This window comes from Musa acuminata, chromosome BXJ3-1 (assembly GCF_036884655.1).
Source record: "Musa acuminata AAA Group cultivar baxijiao chromosome BXJ3-1, Cavendish_Baxijiao_AAA, whole genome shotgun sequence".
In the NCBI taxonomy this organism is placed as follows: domain Eukaryota; kingdom Viridiplantae; phylum Streptophyta; class Magnoliopsida; order Zingiberales; family Musaceae; genus Musa; species Musa acuminata.
The window spans coordinates 14054032-14074834 of NC_088349.1; the positions used below are offsets into that span (position 1 = coordinate 14054032).

The following is a 20803-nucleotide window of genomic DNA, read 5'->3' on the forward strand; positions in this document are numbered from 1 at the left end:
TAATCATATCAGTTATAGCTACATAAGGAAAGAAACTCAACTGGAGACCTAGGAACATTTCCTGTTATAAGTAACATCTTGTATCAAAAAAATTCATTATTGTAACTGTACTTAATTGAACCTTCCTGTCTTGTATTATGTGCAAATACTAAATAGGAATTAACATGCATCACCACTTCTTTTCTTTGCCATTTTTTTGTTTGTTGTTGTGCATGTGTGTGTGTGTCTTCCTTAAGGGGCACCTGGATCCTGTACATAAAGAAACAAAAAATCCTGCAAATACAACAAAAAATGTCCACCAAAAGATGTGTTGGACAAGGAAACTTGCACCCGAACATCTGAATAGTAGCATGCATCATCAAACAAACTGATGAACTGGATATGAAATTATCAGTACAGAAAATGGCAAGAAACGGGAGAGATTATAGCATCTTTTGCAAGGCTAAGGCAAAAGAGTACCTTCTTCCAGGCAGTTGTTGCATCACCGACTCTCATAGCCAACTGTGGTCTAACAGGTTTTCCGACTTCTATATCCTATCCATTGGCAATTAATTTCAATCGTCAACAAGTAACAAATTCAAGATCTAGTTAGGTAGGAAACCACATTGGTACAGAAAATAAGATGAAGCACCCAAATCATGTAAACTAGGACATCTTATTCTGAATAGTTCTAGAAAAGATTTGAACTCAATGGACTCACATGTATCACAACTTTCTAGGAAACGTGGTGCAAAACAAGTAAAAAAATATTAGCACAAGGTACCCTATGTTTAGTGTTTAATGTATTGACTTCTCAAGTCACTTCAACCATAGATCATACAGAAAGAAACATAGCTTAAACAGCCATAATCCTCAGGAATGAAACTGGTAGTGACATATAAACTTGAAACTGTTCAGAAGTTCTCTGCCAGAGCCATGATGTTTGGTTGTCATACTCAAGGATTACCATGCTGATTAGCATGAGCTTCCACATGTCAGAATAAACTATGTCAAAAAGGCTTACTTAAGCTCGCTTTTGTTAATCCTACTCAGAAAGAACAGCTAGGAGATGATTAGCTCCAAGTACCAAAGTCCACAGCTCCCATAATTGCCTGCCGCTTGCTTGTTGACATGCTACATGTCGACTTACATCAGAGGTTAGATCATGGCCTATGCCAAGACATTGACATGCTACATTTCGACTTATGTCAGAGGTTAGATCATGGCCTATGCCGAAACTTGTTGACATGCTCCATGTTGACTTACGTCAAAGGTTAGATCATGGCCTACACCAAGAATCGAAAGGCATGCTGATGGGCACGGCAAGGAATTGTGTTGTGGAAGAGGCATTGGCACATCGCTACGCCATTTAAACGCAATCCTTGATTATACCAACCATAATAGGCACTACAAATGAAATGAAATGCATGCCCTAGTAGACCATAAAAGAGCACAGAGACATAATCAAATTAGTAGTTATAGCTTGCAAATAGCTTTCCGGTAAAAAGAGGAATACAAGAACCTATTTGACTCCGCACAGAAATTGATTGATTTGGAGTAGGCCAGCACAGAGCCAGAGACACTAACATTCAGCTAATACAATGGAGAGAAGATAAAATAAAAGGGAAGTTTGATAGAAGTTCAGTTTGATGGTCAAAATCTGATTCCGACAACATGAAGAGCACAAAGAGATACAAAAGTATTTGTAGCGATTACCCTCTGAATGAAAGTTTCCGTAGCAATGTGGTTTCGTACCTAACTAGTAACTTAAAAAAAAAAACTTAAAATCTTGGATTGCTCTACATGATAAATCGTACTACTACTGAATAAAGTTTATAAAGTGTCACAAATTTCTTTTGCAAGCAATATCCAGCATCTGCAATTTCAGATTCCCATACTGATCCCCCGAACAGATCCAAATGACATGACCAATGAAAAAAAGGTACTTTGCAGCAGACAACCAAAAAGGTTACAAGATTGTATGGACTATGCAACGATTCCTATTCTAAAAACATCTAGATTTATAGTTGTTTTCGCAGAATCTTGTGCCATCCTGTCACGGACAAACTTTTAAACAATGTGTTTGATGTAATGCTTATGTATGTCCGTGTCTTTTGGCATGTTCATGCCTTGTACAGCATGTAGAGGGGCGGCCGAAGGCTTAATAGTCCCATTTTAGTTGGGTTGGTGGCCTCTTTAGGCTTGTAAATAAAGGTTGTGTCATGTGGACACGTGCGAGAGATTCTCGGTCTGTAATGGACCATTTTACCCTTTGTTGTGCCACTGTTCAGAGCTTGTAAAGTCTGTTTGTAATTTGCATTGTCTATGAAGTGTTTTTCGGAGATGTTTGCTTGTGGATCCCGATTGAGGCGTTCTCTCTAACCCGTGCTCTCTTCTGGTGGTCCTAAGGGACAATGGGAGGCTTCGGGGAGGCTGACCTTTGCGGACGGACACGCAAGGGTGCCGCACGACTTAGGCAAAACCAGCTAAGTCCGTGACAGATGGTATCAGAGCGGGACAAGCACTCATAGAAACACTTAGCATGCAAACGTGGGGGACCTAGCGGGGCGGCGTTGAGGGCAGTCAGCACACGCGCGATTGTTTGGGGGAAAACGGGCATGGAGATGTAGGGAAAAGGAGTCGCTCAGAGGAGCGGGCATCTGACAATGGCATTCAGAGGAATGGCCAACCCTTCGCGCAAGAGGCACCACGAGAACAGGCAAGCTTGGAAGAATGTGGAGCGCACAAAGGTTGGGATGGCTGAGTTTGAGCTACGGCTCAACGTTGACAACTATGCTTGATGGTGCTCAAGCCAAGCGAGGCGCTTGGTAAAGGATGAGACCATGCAAGGTGGAATGAGTTGCTCAGCGATCGGAAGAGTTATGCAAAGCTCACAGAGGTGAGGGGAATTGCTAACTCAAAGAATTCGGTACTCATGCATGGGCTTGTATGCGGACGATGGAATGTTCGTGGCCATCCCAAGGCGACCGAAACTCGGCGCCATGGAGCATTGAAACTTTCTCTTCGGCATGTGAAGGATACGTCCGTAGGAGGCTGAAGTGTGCAACGAGTTCAGCATGTTGCTAGGCCTTGAGGGGTGCAGCGGGGACTGTATTGACGGGGAGTCGCAATCTAGCAAGTGCGTTTGCAGGAGGCAGAACAATGCACAGTTTGTTCAGCAGATCGGAGTAGTCCAAGGGGATAGTGGTCTCCCAAACGAAGAGAGATGTTGCTCCAACGGGATAGTTATCCAGGAGGGATAAGTCCCGGCTCTCCAGAGGGAGAATCATGTGAGACGGACCTCACATGTTGAGGAGGAGTACCTCAATAAACAACAACTCCACGAAGCTCGATGGACTGAGCAAGCGGCGAGGAGTCGTCGCATGATCTCGCTTGAGAGAATGCATTGGTGGATGCATGGCGAGATCAAGTGGGGGAGCGACCCAAAGCAACTTAAATGAAGGCACACTTGGAGTCGATGTGGAGATCCGACTCAAAAGAGGGCTGACCCGTGGAATGGTGGGCGCGAGGGCCACCATCGACTCAATGCAAAAACGAGGAGCGGAGCAACTTGGGTGTAACTTGGCGAAGTACCCATGCCGCATGAAGGGAGCCAGCATAGAAGTTGGAACATGGAGCAGAGGCACAGTGCTTTTCTTAGACAGAGGTCAAGGACATGAACTCTTGCAGAGGCAAGAGTAGGATCATGTTGTTCCATAGGTCCTTCATTCTAACGGAGCGGACTCATCTTGCATGGTGCCAAAAACGAAGGGAGCTTCTGGGCACATGCACCTTATCTCGGAGGAGCATTTGATGGAGGAACTAAGGCGACTCAATTTGCGGAGGCGAAGTTGGGTTCAGAAGGCCTTAGCACGGGGCAAGAGGACGCAGAGGTGGGTACTCTTGAAGAATATGCCACAGTGTTGCCATTCAAGTTGCCATGAAGGAAGCAGTGCGCAGCGGAGATTGTGCTGGTAGAGGCAGAGGCCCAGGATCCAGACAATGGTGCACAAATTACAGTGAAGTCGGTGGACTTCGAGAGCTACTAGGCGACGGACTGTCCTAGAGCGGTGCTTCATCTAGGTGTGACCCAAGAGTGGGTGGATGAAGGTCGATTGCCAAAGGAGCGAACAAAATCGAAGGTGGAGGAGTCCCTGCGATGTATTGGTAGAGGCCACACATATGGAGGGTTCACAATTCGAGTTTATTTCCACAAGGATCAGAATGCAATGGAGATGTCACCAGGAGGCGACATGGTGCAGCGAATCATGGTGGAACAGTTCGTGGTAATGCGATACACACGACATAGTCCCGGGAGAGACTAGATCATATGGAGGTATGATCGGGAGCTACTGGAAGCTCCACTTCGGTGAACAACACGACGGCAAGAAGGGCTATGGATTCAAGGAGTGAAGGCCATGGTACCGCAGAGGCGGGTCTTCCGTGCGTGCATCGAATTTTACTTCGGATGAAAGCCTTGGTCATCAGCATATGGGGGCTGTGTTCCACCAAGGGAAAAGTTCGAATGCAAGTACCAGTGAGTTCCATAGGAGGAACTTGATCATGCAGAGGTATGATCGAAGCAGCTGGAGAGTTGGACTGCTCCAGAGCTCATATTCGCTTAAGGGAGCCCGGCAAGTCAGAGGACAAGGCCGAGTAAACGAACGTTGCTACCAAGGAAGCTAAGGAGAATAGAATCGGTGCAAACCCTACAACGTGATGGCAGAGGCCATGCATGGGAGTTGCAGTCTGTCTTTCCATCGACCAAACGGACTGCTTGGAGAACACAGAGGTGTTGAAGCAGGGGGTCGAATGGGGCGAGGAAGCGACGACGAGTCCAGAGGGACTTAGCTACCCAAAATCAAGCATCAGTTAGAATGGAGGTGGACTCAGAGGAGTGCCACGGAGACATATCTACTGATCGTGAAGAAAAGGGATGCAGATGCGAAGCGACGGATAGTAGGGCCATGGGCATGGCAGCGCCATGGTACCGCAGATGCGGGACTTCCATGAAAGTCATTGATCCCTTGCTCTCATGGAGGGAGAGCGCTTGGTCGTGAAAGGGGCCGAGGAGGTGGAGCATGCAGAGGCAATCTCCAAGTACCGAGACAAGGCTGAAGGGCAGAGGCCGAAGAACTTCGTAAGACCGGTGTCAATGTGCTTCTCATCAAGATAGCCGAAAGTAAAGGACTTCGGGTCATGCAAGAGTGCATAACCAAGGAACGAAGTAGGCAGTACGCGGTGCTGTACCTTTGCTACTCAGTGGAGTAGGCGGCAGGGTTGATAGAGAAGACGGTACAATCCTAGAGGCGACCAAACCTATGAGAGAATTACTCCAAGTTGGGGTAAAAACTTCCTGCATTCCAAAAGTTCAATGGCATTGAGAAGGTGAATCACAGTAACTAACTCAACGCAAGGAATGCAAACACTTCAAGTGCTTCAGAAGTATGAGCAAAGAGCGGGCGAAGGCTAGTAACCAGCTCGATGCATGGAGTACAACCTCGAGGAGGCGGGCGAAATCAAGTAACCTTTGCCTTCTCAACTCTTAAGAGAATGGGCAAAACCGAGTACCCCAATTCTCTTATCTATCCAGCAGAGGAGCTCTGCACAAGTTCAAAGACCCTTCGAAGATAATGGAAGACAATAGTTGTCAAATCCTCACCAATGGTGATCAGTGCTACTGAGAGTAGATTGTCCGCTTCATTTCCCAATAAAATGCCAATCGAAAGCGGAAGTGATGCGAACCTACTTGGATGTGACAACTAAATGAAAGAAGAGTCAATGAGCAAATTTTATGGAGGAAGGACCCAAAACTTCAGAAGTTTGCGAGACGATGCTCGTTAAAGCTCCAACAAGCATCCACCCAGTTCAAGCAGCATGAGGAATTTGAGAGACTGGCGCAGTAAGGATGGTCTTTTCCTTCATTTGGGGGATCCGTAGGAATCAACAAGGATCAACACAACTCAGCCAACCCCATACCAGAGTCAGAGTCATTGGTGAGTTGAAGCAGCATGGCGGATCAAAGGTTCGACTACTCAAAAACAACAATGGAGAGCAGCAAGGAGCCAAGAGGCGCATTGTAGCTGGAGCAGAAGATTGAAGACTCAGCAAAGGCGAGGAGTTGCAGTGTCGACAAAGGCTTCAACGAGGACGTCGAAGGAATAAATGGGGGAGAATGTCACGGACAAACTTTTAAACAAGGTGTTTGATGTAATGCTTATGTATGTCCGTGTCTTTTGGCATGTTCATGCCTTGTACAGCATGTAGAGGGGCGGTCGAAGGCTTAATAGTCCCATTTTAGTTGGGTTGGTGGCCTCTTTAGGCTTGTAAATAAAGGTTGTGTCATGTGGACACGTGCGAGAGATTCTCGGTCTGTAATGGACCATTTTACCCTTTGTTGTGCCACTGTTCAGAGCTTGTAAAGTCTGTTTGTAATTTGCATTATCTATGAAGTGTTTTTCGGAGATGTTTGCTTGTGGATCCCGATTGAGGCGTTCTCTCTAACCCGTGCTCTCTTTTGGTGGTCCTAAGGGACAATGGGAGGCTTCGGGGAGGCTGACCTTTGCGGACGGACACGCAAGGGTGCCGCACGACTTAGGCAAAACCAGCTAAGTCCGTGACAATCCGCCGGCTATCCAAAGCAACCTTTCACATCACTGTTGGTTTTGAACAAAATTGTGGAAAGGATATACCAAGACGCAGACACCAGAGTTAATATGTTCCAATCATGTAACTTCAAATAGTTGTACAGTTATAACACGATAACAACATCAAATTGCAGCAAGAATCACTTGTCCAGATAAGCCTGATGCTCTTTAAAAAAATTGGTATCTTCCTTGTTTCTCGATAGGAATTATTCTACTACTTTTGCTGTCCCAAACAGAAATTATCTTATTGTCCATCAAGCAGTACATATGTTTGATAAACATGTCATGCCTAAAGCTGACTACAGAAGCATATAGTTATTCATGTAAACATGATTAGATTCCATAGTGCAGAATCAAAAGATTCAGATTGTGTAATAATCAACCATTTTACAAATAACAATTTCTTAGACATAACCATGGATTTTACACTAGCTCTTTTGTCATCTACACCATTTGTTTGAGTAAATAACAACTATACACAATTACATAGCCTTTAGAATTTACCTAACAGAAGGCCTCAAAAAGAATTAGAAAATTTTGGTTCTGCGCTTAAGAGAAAGCATTACCAGCTGTAATCGCATACTCATTGAAGAGTTCTGGCTAGTCTATGACACATAATAGACAAGCTCATACTTCTGGGTTCAAGTATTTCCTGGATCCTAATAAATTTTAAAGACCCAAAATTGAAGCAAAAATATTAATTCATTAATTATGTAGACATGAGATGACCTTCAAACAACCTGTTTCTTTTGTCGTTGAGTGTGATCTTTCAGCTTTTCACATACTAATTTAAGGTCACAGGTGACGTTGAACAAATCTTCAGCATCAGGATGAAATTCATGAAATATGCTCTTTTCACTAATTCCCAGCTTTAAATCTACACACAATTTTAAAATGATTAGTTCCTTTCAGTGGAGGGGAAAGGCAATAACTTGTCGTAAAGTACCTTTTAAGATGATCATCAAAATCCACTTCATCTCCAAGGCGTTTGTTTTCTTGATGAGACTCGACAGAATCACAGCCTTTTCCCCCCTGTTAATACAAGGTTAAAGAATGTGATAAGCAAAACAAATAAAAAATGATTGAGAACATGAAGACACAAAGTAATGACCGGAGATAAAAGGTTTCATATGGTGACAGCAGATACTTAAAGAAAGTTACATATAAATTGGAATTTGGTGCAGTAAGAATCGTAGGTCAACATGGAGTTCTAGGACCTCCTGTGACGCAACAGATACCTTCATCAACTTACCGCAGTTGACAAAAAAAATATATGACATTCTGTTGTGACCAGAAAGAGAGGCCGATTATCATCCAACAAGCGTACTTTCTCTTCTAATAAATTGGCATCAAGGGATATATACAAAATTGGAGTATCCAACATGACTAAAATCAACAAGTAAATAGATCACAATTCTAGCTTTGCACTATTCTTTGAATCCAGTGCAAAATGCATGCATGCATGACTTTTCAACTAACTGTCTTTCTATGTACATGAATATTTGCACCCTAATTTTCCATGTATGAAGTACCTATTTTCTGTTGATGCCAATTGATCAAGCAAATTGTTAAGCTCCCTGATTGTAAGTCCGCCAGAAACCATCCCCTGCCTACGTTGCAACACCTGAACAACAAAAAGTGGAGTTTTTGCAAGCATACAGATATGAAGAGAAGAATTTCAACAAGGCAACGAGCTCATAGGATATGGAGGGTATACACTACCAACAAATTGAAATGTGAAACAAAAAAAGGAAGGATACCAAAAATTATTCCAGAAGAACACACTGTTTGATTAATTATACCAGAAATTTGTTGTACATTGCAGAAAGCAAATTATTCAAGGATGGTTAACTTACAAAAGTTTGCTTGATGTCAGGCTACCCATTCCCTCACTACACAATCATGGCCATACTTGAACCTAACCGGACTTACCACATTTGTGAGCACTAGGACTCTGTGGACTGCCAAAACAATCAAAATTGAAGACTGAGAAAAGTTCATAAGTGTACCACCCGTATTCAATGGGAACTAATCAAATGATAAAAACATCTTCTATGCAAAATGTAACAAGTTTTGCAAAGTGTCGCTTTAAAGAGGACGAACTAAGATTCAAAAAAGTAGCATTTCAAACTTTAAATTTACAAGTCAAGAGAGGCCCATCCTATGCATGGTAATATAACAATATTGATTTCATCAGTCAAGGAGCCGGTGCCAGCAAAAGGATAAACAAGTCAACTCCAGTCAAGCACTCTTGACAGTTGAGTCGAGCATAGTTCACACAGAGAGGGACAAAATAACGTTACTTGGTTCAATGCAAGCCATTTACTACACCTACAATTCAAGAATCTTAGCCTACATGCAAAAGTTTGATTTTAGATGGCAAGAGATACGCCACAAAATATTAATATAAAAATGGATGCAAAAATGTTTTGTTTATGACAAAAAGGAACATAAAGAAAATATACCAAGATAACCTTATAAAGAAAATATATCCAATTTATATTCTTCTCTACTTAACACGTGGATGAATGAAGTAATAGAAGCTATGCATTAAATAAATAGAGTGACTGAAACTATTCATCAACAACAGGAAGTCTTTCGGCTCGAAACGTATTTCTCATTCTTTTTTTCTTTTCTTATGCAGATTAAACCAAGGAAAAGGGGGGAAAGTACCATCAGGTGAAATTTCACGCTTAAAAGACTTCAAGAACCAATAAAGATTTCAAGAACCATTAAAGATTTCAAGAATCAGTTCAAAGAACACCAGTTTAAACCGAGGAGGAAAACACTGGCAAAAAGGACAAGTGACCATGTGCGCGCAATGGATAATCCTACAAAGGTAGCTCGTGAAGCAACCATTTAGACCATATTTCCCAGCGACATTGGGACAAAGGCCACGAAATGATTCAAGATTTCTTGCGGACAGTATGCGAAGCACTGCACAGAAAAGGGTTTGTAACGAGAAACTCACCTCGGCGGCAATGAGGGCGAAATTTCCGGCATTAGCACCGGATCTGGCGCCGCCCTTCCGCCAATTGACGAGGCGGAGGGCGTCGGGGGAGTCTTTGGCAAGGCCGAGGGCGTCAACGACGCAAGTGGCGAGGGTGGACTCCTTGAGGCCGTAGGTGCCGCGCTCGCGGTCGAGGCCCGGAAGGATGAGGCGGACGGCGCTGAAGTACTCGCGGCCGGTGTAGACCCGGTCCAAGAACGTCCGGAACCGCTTCCGCTTCTTGGCGGCGGTCCGGTCACGGAGCATCGCCTGGAACATGCTTACCAGTAGCCCAAACTTCACCGTCGTATCCGTCATCTCGATCGAAAACTCGCAGCCCGACTAAAGATAGCCCTCTGGCTGTCCTCCTCGATGGGTTTTAAATTGGGGCGGACACCGCCACGGCTTCTTACGAAAGAAGGGAGAGAGAAAGAGAGGAGTTCTTTATAGTTTTCTTGGTGCCACGGCTTCTTACGAAAGAAGGGAGAGAGAAAGAGAGGAGTTCTTTATAGTTTTCTTGGTGCCACGTGGCGTCCTCGGAAGTTTCTGGGCGCCGATCCAGCGGGAATGGGTTTAGCGTCGGATAGTTGACGGACATGACGGCGAGATGGTTCTTTCAACATGTCTTCGAGTTTAGGGATTTCCACGATTTGGGGATTGTGCGAATTGATCGAAGATATACAAGACTGACTAATAACCTTATAGATTTAACAATAATAATTTATTATTTATACCTTCTTTATTTTTTTAAGTCTCCATGATACCCTTGAATCAGATTATTTCAAATCTGATCGATCCATTGATTCAAGTCAGATCCTTTTGAATTATAGAGGGTGACATAATTCTTTCAATATATCTATATTTTTAGGGATTTTCATGATTTGAGAATTGTACGAATTGATTGAATATATACAAGACCGACTAATAGCCTTATAGATTTAACAATAATAATTTATTATTTGTATATTGTTTATCGAATTATGACACGTATTGTCGAGACAAATCATGACCAAAGGAATATGAGTAATTTATCGATGTCCTTTTTTTCAAAAGTCTCGTTGATACCCTTGAATTAGATTATTTCAAGCTTAATTGATACATGAGCTAGTTCTCCGAATCAAGTTTTTTCAGGTTAGATCCCTTCGAATTAGATTGGGCTGGGTCAGATCTTTTACATCCGAGTTAAGTTATACTTTGAGTTACAATCAAATTACATTCATTCACAAACCCTATTAAAAATATATTAATTTTTATATAAATTTATTATAAACTTATCAAATTACTCCTTTCATATGCGTACATATTAATCCAAAAGAGAGTGATTATAGATTTTTTTTTTCTTTTTACTTGATATAAAAGGCTACCAAGGTCCGACGATGGGATCACCTTACATACAACAGTCCCCTTGATAAATATGCTTAATTTTACTTTGAATATTACATTAAATCTATTCTTATATTGTTAGACAAATGAATCATTAATAGACTAAGTGGGGTGTTATAACTTAGTGGTGGCTCTAGTAACTCCATCCAAGGATAGCCCTTTTTTATTCGATCCCTCTCACCATACCCAAATGCTAGGTCGACTCAATACCAAATGTCACGACCCAAGTCCTTCAACCACGGATCAAATAACTTAAGTTGAAGTTAACATAGTATGCTCATCAAACCCATATAAGTCAATCATAGTCATTGCTCACTTCCAATGTGGGACCAAATGGGGTGTTATAGGTTCTCTCCCATCTTTGTTGGCAATAGTTCATATGCTCTGATATCACAACAAACGCGTCCAATTGTGCACTGGGTGAGCTAAGTCTGATGCGGTGGCAATGAGTGGTGCAAGAGAGATGCCGGTTGAGTGGTAGTGGTCGAGCGATGTAGGTGCGGTGGCGATGAGCGGTACAGGTGCAACGACGGTCAAGCGAGTGCGATCGACGAGCGAAGGGTAAGTAAGTCAAAAAGAAAAGTAGAAAGAGGAGAGAAAGAAAAATTGATTAAGACGAAAAGTTGATATAAATTTAATAATTTAAAAATAATAAATTTATATTTTATATTTTATTAGTATTTTTTTTTGTACACGGATGACGTAAAAAAATTCGGATTAAATGTTTCACCTTCGTAATTATAGGTATCATTATATTATTTTTAAAAATATATAAATCGAGATTTTATTTATAATTAATTATAAAAAAAATATAATTATCCTTTAATAATGATAAATCAATTAACTATGGGAATATGGTTATCTAATTATTATCACTTTCTGCAAAAGTCTTCTTCACTCTTCCTCTTCCTCGAGAAGGCTTTCTTTTCAGCCTAAATCTCATCCAAATCTTCCTTCGGAAAACGAAAGAAAGGCTGTTCGACGTTGAGTAGGAGGTGCAGCGGAAGATGCGGAGAAGCAGCACAACGATGACAAAGGCAGGTGAGTGAAGACAAATGGGTCGAACGCGAGAGGTTGTGGCATCATCAATGGACAAAGTCACCACCGCAAACTCTTATCTCTAAAAGATACCCCTCCACAAAGCCATTGAAAAGTCTGCTTATGCTGCATTCTTTTAAGATGATACTAACGGGATCGAGACGCAGAATATATTCTCAAACTTGATATTTAAGCAGAAGCTTCTAGATCTGAGGTACCGTTTGTGTTTTTCCAACTAAAATATGATAATTAAACATTTATTAAATATGTAATTTATAATCTTTCATATTTCGAATCTTTGAACATCTTTTGATTCTATTTTATCTTTTTTAATTATATATATATATATATAATATTATTTTATAGAAGGATAAACTTAAAAAATTGACTTCACTATGACAATATACATACTTTATTCATAAAAGACAACAAATTACCAAAGATTTTAAGATGAGGGTGAGGACGCCGCACTCCAAATCTTTGCACTGTTTCATGAGCAGATCATGCCACGTAAAATTTCCTGGTTGTCTTCTTCCGCGCGTCACACCATTTGAGAACTCTCCAAAGTTGTAGCTTGTTTTCTCTCTCTCTCTCGCTCCTTATCTTTCTAGTTGCATCACCAGTCTCTCGGCCTCCACTAAACCCATGATTACATAAGAGTCCGTCGGCAGTACACTTCTCTCGTCACAGCGTCCATCACCCACCACCCTCCAATCTCCAAATTACCTGCCTGCCCTCGCTGCTTCCTACACCTCCATGAAACCCACGGCCGAAACAGGGCACCTCTCCGCCTTCCCCGCCCCGACCAAGGTCTTAAAGAAGGCCCCTCTCATGGCTTCGATCCCTCCCCCGGTTTCTCCCTCCTCCTCCTCCTCCTCTTCTTATTCCCCTTCCAACTACTCTTCAAGCAGCATAACCCAGATGGGCAGTGATCACATCATCTCTATCCTCCTCCTCCTCCCCGTAGAGTCCATCCTCTCCTTCTCCATGACATGCAGAAGGTTCAGATCCGTGGCCTCCTCCGACTCCGTGTGGGAACCCATCTGCAGGAGGGAGTGGGGCAGCGGCGGCGTCGACGCCCTCGTCGCTTCCTTGTCTCAGCAAGAAAGGCAGCGGCTTTCTTGGAAGCGGCTCTACGCGCAAGTTTCCCGGCCCAGTTCCCTTTCTTGCCGCCGATTGTCGAGTAAAAGTGGCGCCTTTCCGAATCCCAGGGCTTCTCACTCCCTCAATTTCATCTCTGATTGGCTTGTTCTCTTCGGCGGGGGATGCGAAGGAGGTCAGCCCTTTTTCGCTAGCGGCTTAACCTGTCTTTTTTCCTCTTTGCAATTAGATTCTTAGTGGGCGTGCAAATGATAGGCGGATAGTTTGATTGCATAGTTGAGTTGGTACTTTTATTGCTGCAGCCGTGTTCTTATGGATCTTGTTCAGTTTCTTGTCTATTACCGCCTAATCTCACCTACTTTTTTTGATGTCTGGAGAAATTCTGTTTTGGTACATGTACAGTGCATAAGAAGAAGTGTGATAACAATCAGTGACAAAGACTTTCCAGAACATGCCATTTGCTGCTTATCTATTTTGAGAAGGAGAAGTTGGGCTCTTTTAGTTCTTTCTAGTGATGCATATCTCTCCAAATCTGTATAATTCTTGTAGTCCGTGCAACGTACTGAAACTATGCTTCTAAAAGAAAATTTTGAAATTAATTATTTGCTTTGACTTCTATAAGTGTTCACTTGAAATTCCAAACCAGCATTTTTTTTCCCATTCACGTTCAATGTTAATATCAATTGAGTGTAGCGCTGCAATCCCTTGTAGTTATTTTTTTGTAGACTAGTAGTATCAGAAAATGGGCAAATTCATTTTGCCTTTGAACGAGTAGGTCTTGCCATATGTCATCTACTTTGAAGGGCGCCATAACTATTAATGAAAAGAACTGCAATGAGGGACCAAGAACCGCTGATTAAAGAGTTCCAAGAGTTTAGAGATCTGAAGAAGTCAACCTTGCTTTGATTGTTACTTTCTCACTCATTTGTATTTCAGTTATTCTGAAAAAACTACAACCTCTTCCTTTGGTCAGATGTATCCACTTTTCACCGCTGAACTGTTTCATTGAGCATATTTTTTCTTTTATAAGGATAATATTTCTTTGCAGCTACATATTTGCTGAAACATGAAATTATTTTATGTTTGTTGATCTGACATCTACATGTGAAAATAGTTACTTTCTTTAAGGTTTTCTTTGTACCCAAACATGATAACGGAGAAATTTATCACTAGTTTTGAAGTACTTGTTCCAGACATTATCAGAATATTGTCCTCATACACAGCATTGGAGTCAAATGAAGAATCTTCTTAAACTCACAAAGATGCAGAATATCTTTCTTCACTTGCCTTCATGTAGTTGCCATTGGGCTGTTCTTACCAGAAAATATATCCTTTTTGTTTAAGGGAGATCTAAATGAGAAGAGAGAGTGTGGACAAAATAGGTAATACTTTTTTGAAAAAGCTATATGGACTATGACAACAAGAAAATATATTTGCCTACAAAGGCAAGCCTTTGCTTCAATTTATTAATTCTTTTTGCTATCATTTGCCTCAATTAAAGTATCTTTTATTCAAGATGTGTACTTTAGCTCATAGAAACATTTGATTCTGAGGCTGAACGATTATGATGATGTATAAACGAAAATGTCAGTCAGCCAACAAGCAAAATAGACTTCTACATGTCCTAGAGGGAATACCATTCCTTCAGATATATCACTTGATGTCCTTTGTTGATTGCCTGTGATACAGATACTTCAAAACATTTTGCATACACTCATAGGACATCATATAGAGGGTACTTGCCAAGTAAATTTAGGGCACATTGGAAACTCTTCAGATAACTATCATTTGTGATGGGCTACAACTGTCTACTGTAGCATATAAATAACTGTCAAATCTGTGTATGTTACTATGTTATATATTGAAAATATATTACTTGCTGAATTGATGTTGTATCATAACAAGTCAATGTATTAGCATTCATACTGCATAGTTGTGCACTTTCTTCGATACAAAGCTAGCAGCCATTTATGATATACCTGCAGTAAAGTACAAATGGTGGTTTTGGAATAAATTGAAGTTTTGATGGACTCTTATAGAATGAAAGTTCTGATGGAATTTAAGCACTTTTCATTATTTAGTTCATCGGGTCAACTATTTCATTCTCTCCTGATGTTTACAAATGTCTTTGATAACGTTCTTGTAGTAGCTAAAAATGTCTCTGGTGATATCAGTGGAAATGTTTTTGGAATTTTGAACCACCCTTTCTTTTATTCATTTCGTCCTTTCTTATAAATTCCATTTCTTGGCATTGGTGATCAGAAGTTATGACTACTTTGCAACTTCCATGGCTAATATCTGATGTTTTTGCTAATGTTGTAAAGTTTCTTTGTCTAATCTGAGCAGCATGAAAATGTTATTCTCTGTAGCAATGCTTACCTTTTTAAGTTCATACTGTGCTATTCTAGTGCTTGTTTAAAGTTGTCAAGAAAATCAGGTCAGTATCTTGCTTGCAACTTTGTCAATCTGATAGATCTTATAAATTAATTAATATCAATTATATTTAAGTCTGAAGCTTTGGCAATTGTCTCTGGTAGAACCTTTGGCAATCGTATTTAAGTCTAAGTCTGATAGAACCTTTGTGGCAATTGATATTTAATTAATATCAATCGTGTTTATCAACTCATTTCTAATTCTGGGAAGCATGACAAAGTGAGGATAAAATATCTACAACCTTTGCTAAATTATTTTGACTTTTTACTAGAAACTGATTGTTCTCTGAAAACGCATTCTGCTTACATTAAAGATCTTATTGGTTGCTATTTGTAGGAGTATTACCATAGTTTACATTTCAACTGGTTCTACTACAAGATGCTATGCATATGAAAAAAAAGTGCTTCTTAGTAGATCCATATGATTCTTATGGAGGTAATGAAGAGTTGATTAACTTTTGAATTATTTGCAATGTAGAACTATTGTCTGCTCCAGGAAACTGTATATTGTCGATAAAATCATAAAATATCAGGAACCATAGATTTTAAGAAGTCATGGTAATAGGGACATTGAACTACTGCTTCCACTGCAACTTTGCAAGAATAGTTAGTATTCACATTCATGTTTAATTCCTTTAATTGCCTAAGTAATTTTTTGCAATTATCAGATTCATAAGCATTCAAGTATATATTAGCTATTCGTGAACTTGAATTTTAGCTTAATAATATTTCCATGGGCATGTTCATTTTTGGTACTGGAATCTTCCCTCCAGTTGATATATTTCTCTTCTTTATTTAGGTCGCCACCTTGATGATACATGGGTAGCATACATTGGAAATGGACACAATAGAGTGATATGTTGGCAGCATGTTAATTCTGGTGTTCCAAGTGGGCGTTTTGGACAGACATGCACACTCCTTAGTAAGTTTCTAGTTCTGTTTGGTGGAATCAACGATAATGGAGAGCGTTTAAATGATACATGGATTGGGGAGGTTCTTTATGAAGGACAAATTGATCTCAGAATTGCATGGAGGCTACTGGATGTGGGTACTCTGGTTCCTCCCCCTCGAGGAGCCCATGCTGCATGTTGTGCTGGAGACCAGAGGGTGATGATACATGGAGGGATCGGGTCGTACGGCCTCAGATTTGATGATACATGGATTCTAGATCTGTCAGATGACTTTAAATCTGGTAGGTGGCACCAGGTGATGAATGCTCAGTCATCACCTCCCCCACGGTCCGGTCACTCGTTAACATGGATTGGTGGGACATACATGGTTCTCTTTGGTGGGAGGGGCTCGGGATATGAGGTTCTTAATGATGTCTGGCTCTTTGACGTTGGTGGCGATGGTCCTGAATGGAAGGAATTAAAGCTATCTGGTTTACCTAGTGAAATGCCACTTCCACGAGTCGGGCATTCGGCAACACTTATATTAGGAAACAAGATTCTCATATATGGTGGTGAAGATTCAGAGAGGCACCGGAAGGATGATTTCTGGGTGTTAGACATAGGAGCCTTGCGAAGTTTCCAATCAGCAGGTTCAAAGAAAACACTGAGAAAATTGTGGAAGAGGCTAAGCATCGAAGGTCACTCCCCACAGTACAGGTCCTTCCATGGGGTCTGCACAGACAGGTCAGGACATTATGTGTATGTCTTTGGTGGTATGGTCGATGGTGTTGTACATCCTGCTGAAGCCTATGGGCTGAGCTTTAACGGGGAGTTGTATCAGGTCAAGCTTGTGCTTCAGTTATAGGCACGTGTGACTTCCTGTATCAAACCACTACTAGGATCTATCCACTATGTTGTATAGACAAATGGTAGTCTGTTCAGAAATCCAGCTCCTTGTAAGAATGTATACGTTAAGTCATTTTATTAGTGGATCAGATCGTATGAATCATGATTTGTCATCAACTGAGGTTGTATATCGGTTGCAGATGCTACTGAATGTGGTGGGAATGAATTATCAGGAAGTTCAGATATATTAGTTACTAAGAACCTAGCCAGAAATATAGAGGTAGAAACTAGTTGCTTTAGACTGTAGTTTGAGCAATTTTACCCAGTAATGATGAGATTTTGAGGGGAGTAAAGAGCCCGACAAGTTGTTTCAGAGTGATTGTGGCAGGACAGACATTCCTCATCTTGCTGTGAGCTCATCTTCTGACGGCCAGAGGCCTGAAGGTCTAGTGCTGGAGAGGACAATTCCTCTGGTCCCTTCTTTGAGAAAAATCTGTGAGCACTATGGGTTGTTTGGGAACAAAGAGTGATCTTATTCCATGTCCTTGACAGGCCATTTTTGAACTGTTCATTCATGCCAACCAAAGCTTGAAATCTCTGAGGAGGCTGTTCTGTCTTGTGACTGCAGCTGGTTGAAGAGACCAGGGATCTCATGACAAGGCCAAGAATGCAGAGAGAGAGAGAGAGAGAGAGAGAGAGAGAGAGAGAGAGATGATATACTGATTGATCTAGGATCATTCGCTGGTAAGATGGTCCAACCATGCCTGCAGACATGGATCTTGCTCAATGCATAATGGACATGGAGCTACACCGGTGTTGTCTGGATGCATGCACTCTCTCATGTGACATGGTCAGGCAAAGAAAGGGGACCAACAAATTGCATGTCAACATGGTCCTGCTACAACCAGTGTCAGATCAATTCACCATGATATTTAGCAGAAAGGAATGTCACAGAGCGATCGGTGATGACACCGATCCTGATGGTGACTCAAATCTTCTGAGTGTGAAGTCCCTCTCTTTTTACCATGCTCAAATCTCCACATCAACTTGCTTAGATGCAGATCTGTTGCTTCCCAAATATAAAGCAATCCTGTGCAGCTGTGGCTTTCTCCAGCTTATTGTAGGATTCACTGGAATAAGTTCTAAAGCCCCTTTCCTTCCCTCAAGGGAGGAATAAGAACATCCAGCTTCATACAACTGTGTTTGCAAGAGCAAGCACAACATGGGAGAATGCATTCTGAGAATTGTATGCCAATCAATAAAAGATGTACAGCTGTTGCATATTTGAGATGCATATATGATCAAAAGACACTGGGAATGCAAATTAAAGGCAGCAACTAAGACTCATCTCAAGTAAGCTTCAAGAAGGCATATTGTTGTGCTTAATTTGCGGTACTGATAAGACATGGCAGTTGACTGCAAGCACTGAGCACATTGTTTTCAGATAGTCATCTCAACAACGGATTCAGTCTGATATTATACCAAAAGAAATAGCACAATGCCCATCTCAATTGAGGCTTAAAACAAACACTTAGGTAAAGTGTTTAGGTAAAAGACTAGCAAATAGAATTAGTCACGAGTCAGCTTTCTTAGCCGTATCTTTACCAGCAAATAAGTCGTTAGCTAAAGTTTGCAATTTCATATCCGGTATGTTGGGTTCTTATGGATTTAAATTTTTTTACCTAAATTGTACGTTTATCTTGTATGTTCATCTGTAAAGAATTAACTTCCGTTAAACTTTTTATGGACCTTAAAGATTAAAAAAAAATTAGAGAAAGTTTTGAATTTTGGATCTTACTAGCATATATTTCAGTAAACATTTGATAAGTAATACAAATTATAAATATAGATTTCACAAACCTTGAATGGTCATATGACAAAAAGTTTAATGTGGTACGCTGTGATCAAAAGTCCTCAACAAAATAAAATAAAGACATATGACACTACTACAAAACAAAATAATAAATCAACTCTAGACACTACCTCAAAGGCTTATCCAGCCAAGTGTTATCCAAGTAGATCTTGGGTACTGTGTGGGTACTGTGTGGGTTGATACTCCGCATACTCCGCACCACTTTATGGAGTTAGAAAATGATTGCTTGGCTAGCCTATTTTTGGATAGTTTTATTTTTGCATGATGATTACACATAATTTGTATTTACAAAACTAAGACGATCATAAAAGTCAGTTAAAATGGGGTTGTCAAGTCTATTGTAAATCCTTAAATGTTGTACAAAGCATAAACAAAATCAAAAGATATGGATATATACAAATATTACATTGAACACTTTTGGTATAGATTTGTCCATGACATTCTTCCCCACTTATTTTCACATCCTCGTTGAAGCATTTGCAGATGCTGCATCTCCTCACCTTTATATAATCTTTAATCTTCTACTTCAATTGCAATTTGTCTCTTAGCTCTCAGCTGCTCATTAGCACTGTTATTAAGTAGTCGAACTTTGATTCGCCGACATTACTTCAACTTACCAAAGACTCTAGTTTTGATGTGTTATCGATCGAGTTGTGATGATCTTTGTTAGTTCCTACGGATCTCTCAAATGAAGGAAAATATATTCCTTATTGTACACCAGTCTCTCAAACATCTTACATCGCTTAAACTAGATGGATACCTATTAGAGCTTTAATGAGTATCGCCTTATAGATTTTGAAGTTTTTGATGTCTTTCCCTCATAAAATTTATTCATTGATTCATCTTTTATTTAATTATTGCCTCTAAGTAGTTTCGCATCACTTTCATTTTCAGTTGACATTCTGTTGAAAAATGAAGTGGACAATCCACTCTTAGTGAAATCAATCAACATTGGTGAGGATTTGACAACTGTTACCTTCTGCTAAGTTTATTCAAAAGGTCTTTGAACATGTGTAAAGATTTTCTACTTAGTACTCACCCATTTTCTTAAGAGTTGATAGGGTAAAGATTATTTGGCTTTGCCTTGCCTGCCTTCCCAAGGGTTATACTTCATGTATCAAGTTGTTTACTAGTTTACACATACTTTTTCCTCATAATACTAAAGGACCTGAGGTGTTTACACTCATTGCATTGAGTTAACTACTGTAATTTATCTCCTCGTTGCCATCGGAATGTAAGAAGTTTTGCCCTAAAATAAGTAAAATTCTACCTGAGTTGGAGCAAGTCTCCGATAGTTTTGATTACCTTTGGGATTGTACCATCTTCTTCATCATTTTTATCGCTTACTTCTCTGAGTAGAAAGGGTACAGCACTACATACTGTCTATTTTGTTTCTTTGTCGAGCACTCCTACATAAATCCAAAGTCTCATACTTTCAGCTATCTTGATGAGAAGCTCATCGATACTGGTCTTACGAAGTTCCATAGCCTCTATCCTTGGATCTTATTTTGGTACTTGAAGTTTGTATTTGCATTTTGCACCTCCTTAGCCCCTTTCACGACCATACACCCTCCCTCCATGAAAGTAAGAGAACAATGACACCATGGAAGTCTCACCTTTACGGC

General features: G+C 40.7%; 2 protein-coding genes across 2 annotated transcripts in view; one reads left to right on the forward strand and one right to left on the reverse strand.

Moving 5' to 3' along the window:
• LOC135629423 (DNA ligase 4-like) overlaps window positions 1-10085 on the reverse strand; it is a 34885-nt gene extending 24800 nt beyond the window's left edge. Inside the window, exons 1-5 of the mRNA XM_065136738.1 lie at window positions 9598-10085; window positions 8159-8250; window positions 7573-7658; window positions 7367-7503; window positions 460-534 (exon numbers count right to left, since the gene is read on the reverse strand). Of these exons, the coding sequence (XP_064992810.1) occupies window positions 460-534; window positions 7367-7503; window positions 7573-7658; window positions 8159-8250; window positions 9598-9933 (726 nt within the window). The 5' untranslated portion in view covers window positions 9934-10085. The remainder of the gene's footprint in view (window positions 1-459; window positions 535-7366; window positions 7504-7572; window positions 7659-8158; window positions 8251-9597) is intronic.
• Window positions 10086-12623: 2538 nt separating this feature from the next.
• LOC135629368 (F-box/kelch-repeat protein At1g51550-like) lies at window positions 12624-18691 on the forward strand. The gene is made up of 2 exons (XM_065136612.1): window positions 12624-13312; window positions 16369-18691. Exons 1-2 carry the CDS (start codon window positions 12793-12795, stop codon window positions 17322-17324), a joined length of 1476 nt encoding a protein of 491 aa, XP_064992684.1. The 5' UTR covers window positions 12624-12792; the 3' UTR covers window positions 17325-18691.
• Window positions 18692-20803: the final 2112 nt, after the last annotated feature.

What these genes read in the sequence shown, in the direction of transcription:
- LOC135629368 (XM_065136612.1), top strand. Translation starts at nt 12,793, where the DNA reads ATGAAACCCACGGCCGAAACAGGGCACCTCTCCGCCTTCCCCGCCCCG. An exon ending in CGGCGGGGGATGCGAAGGAG is followed by an intron (nt 13,313 to 16,368) that starts GTCAGCCCTTTT and finishes TTCTTTATTTAG; the next exon opens with GTCGCCACCTTGATGATACA.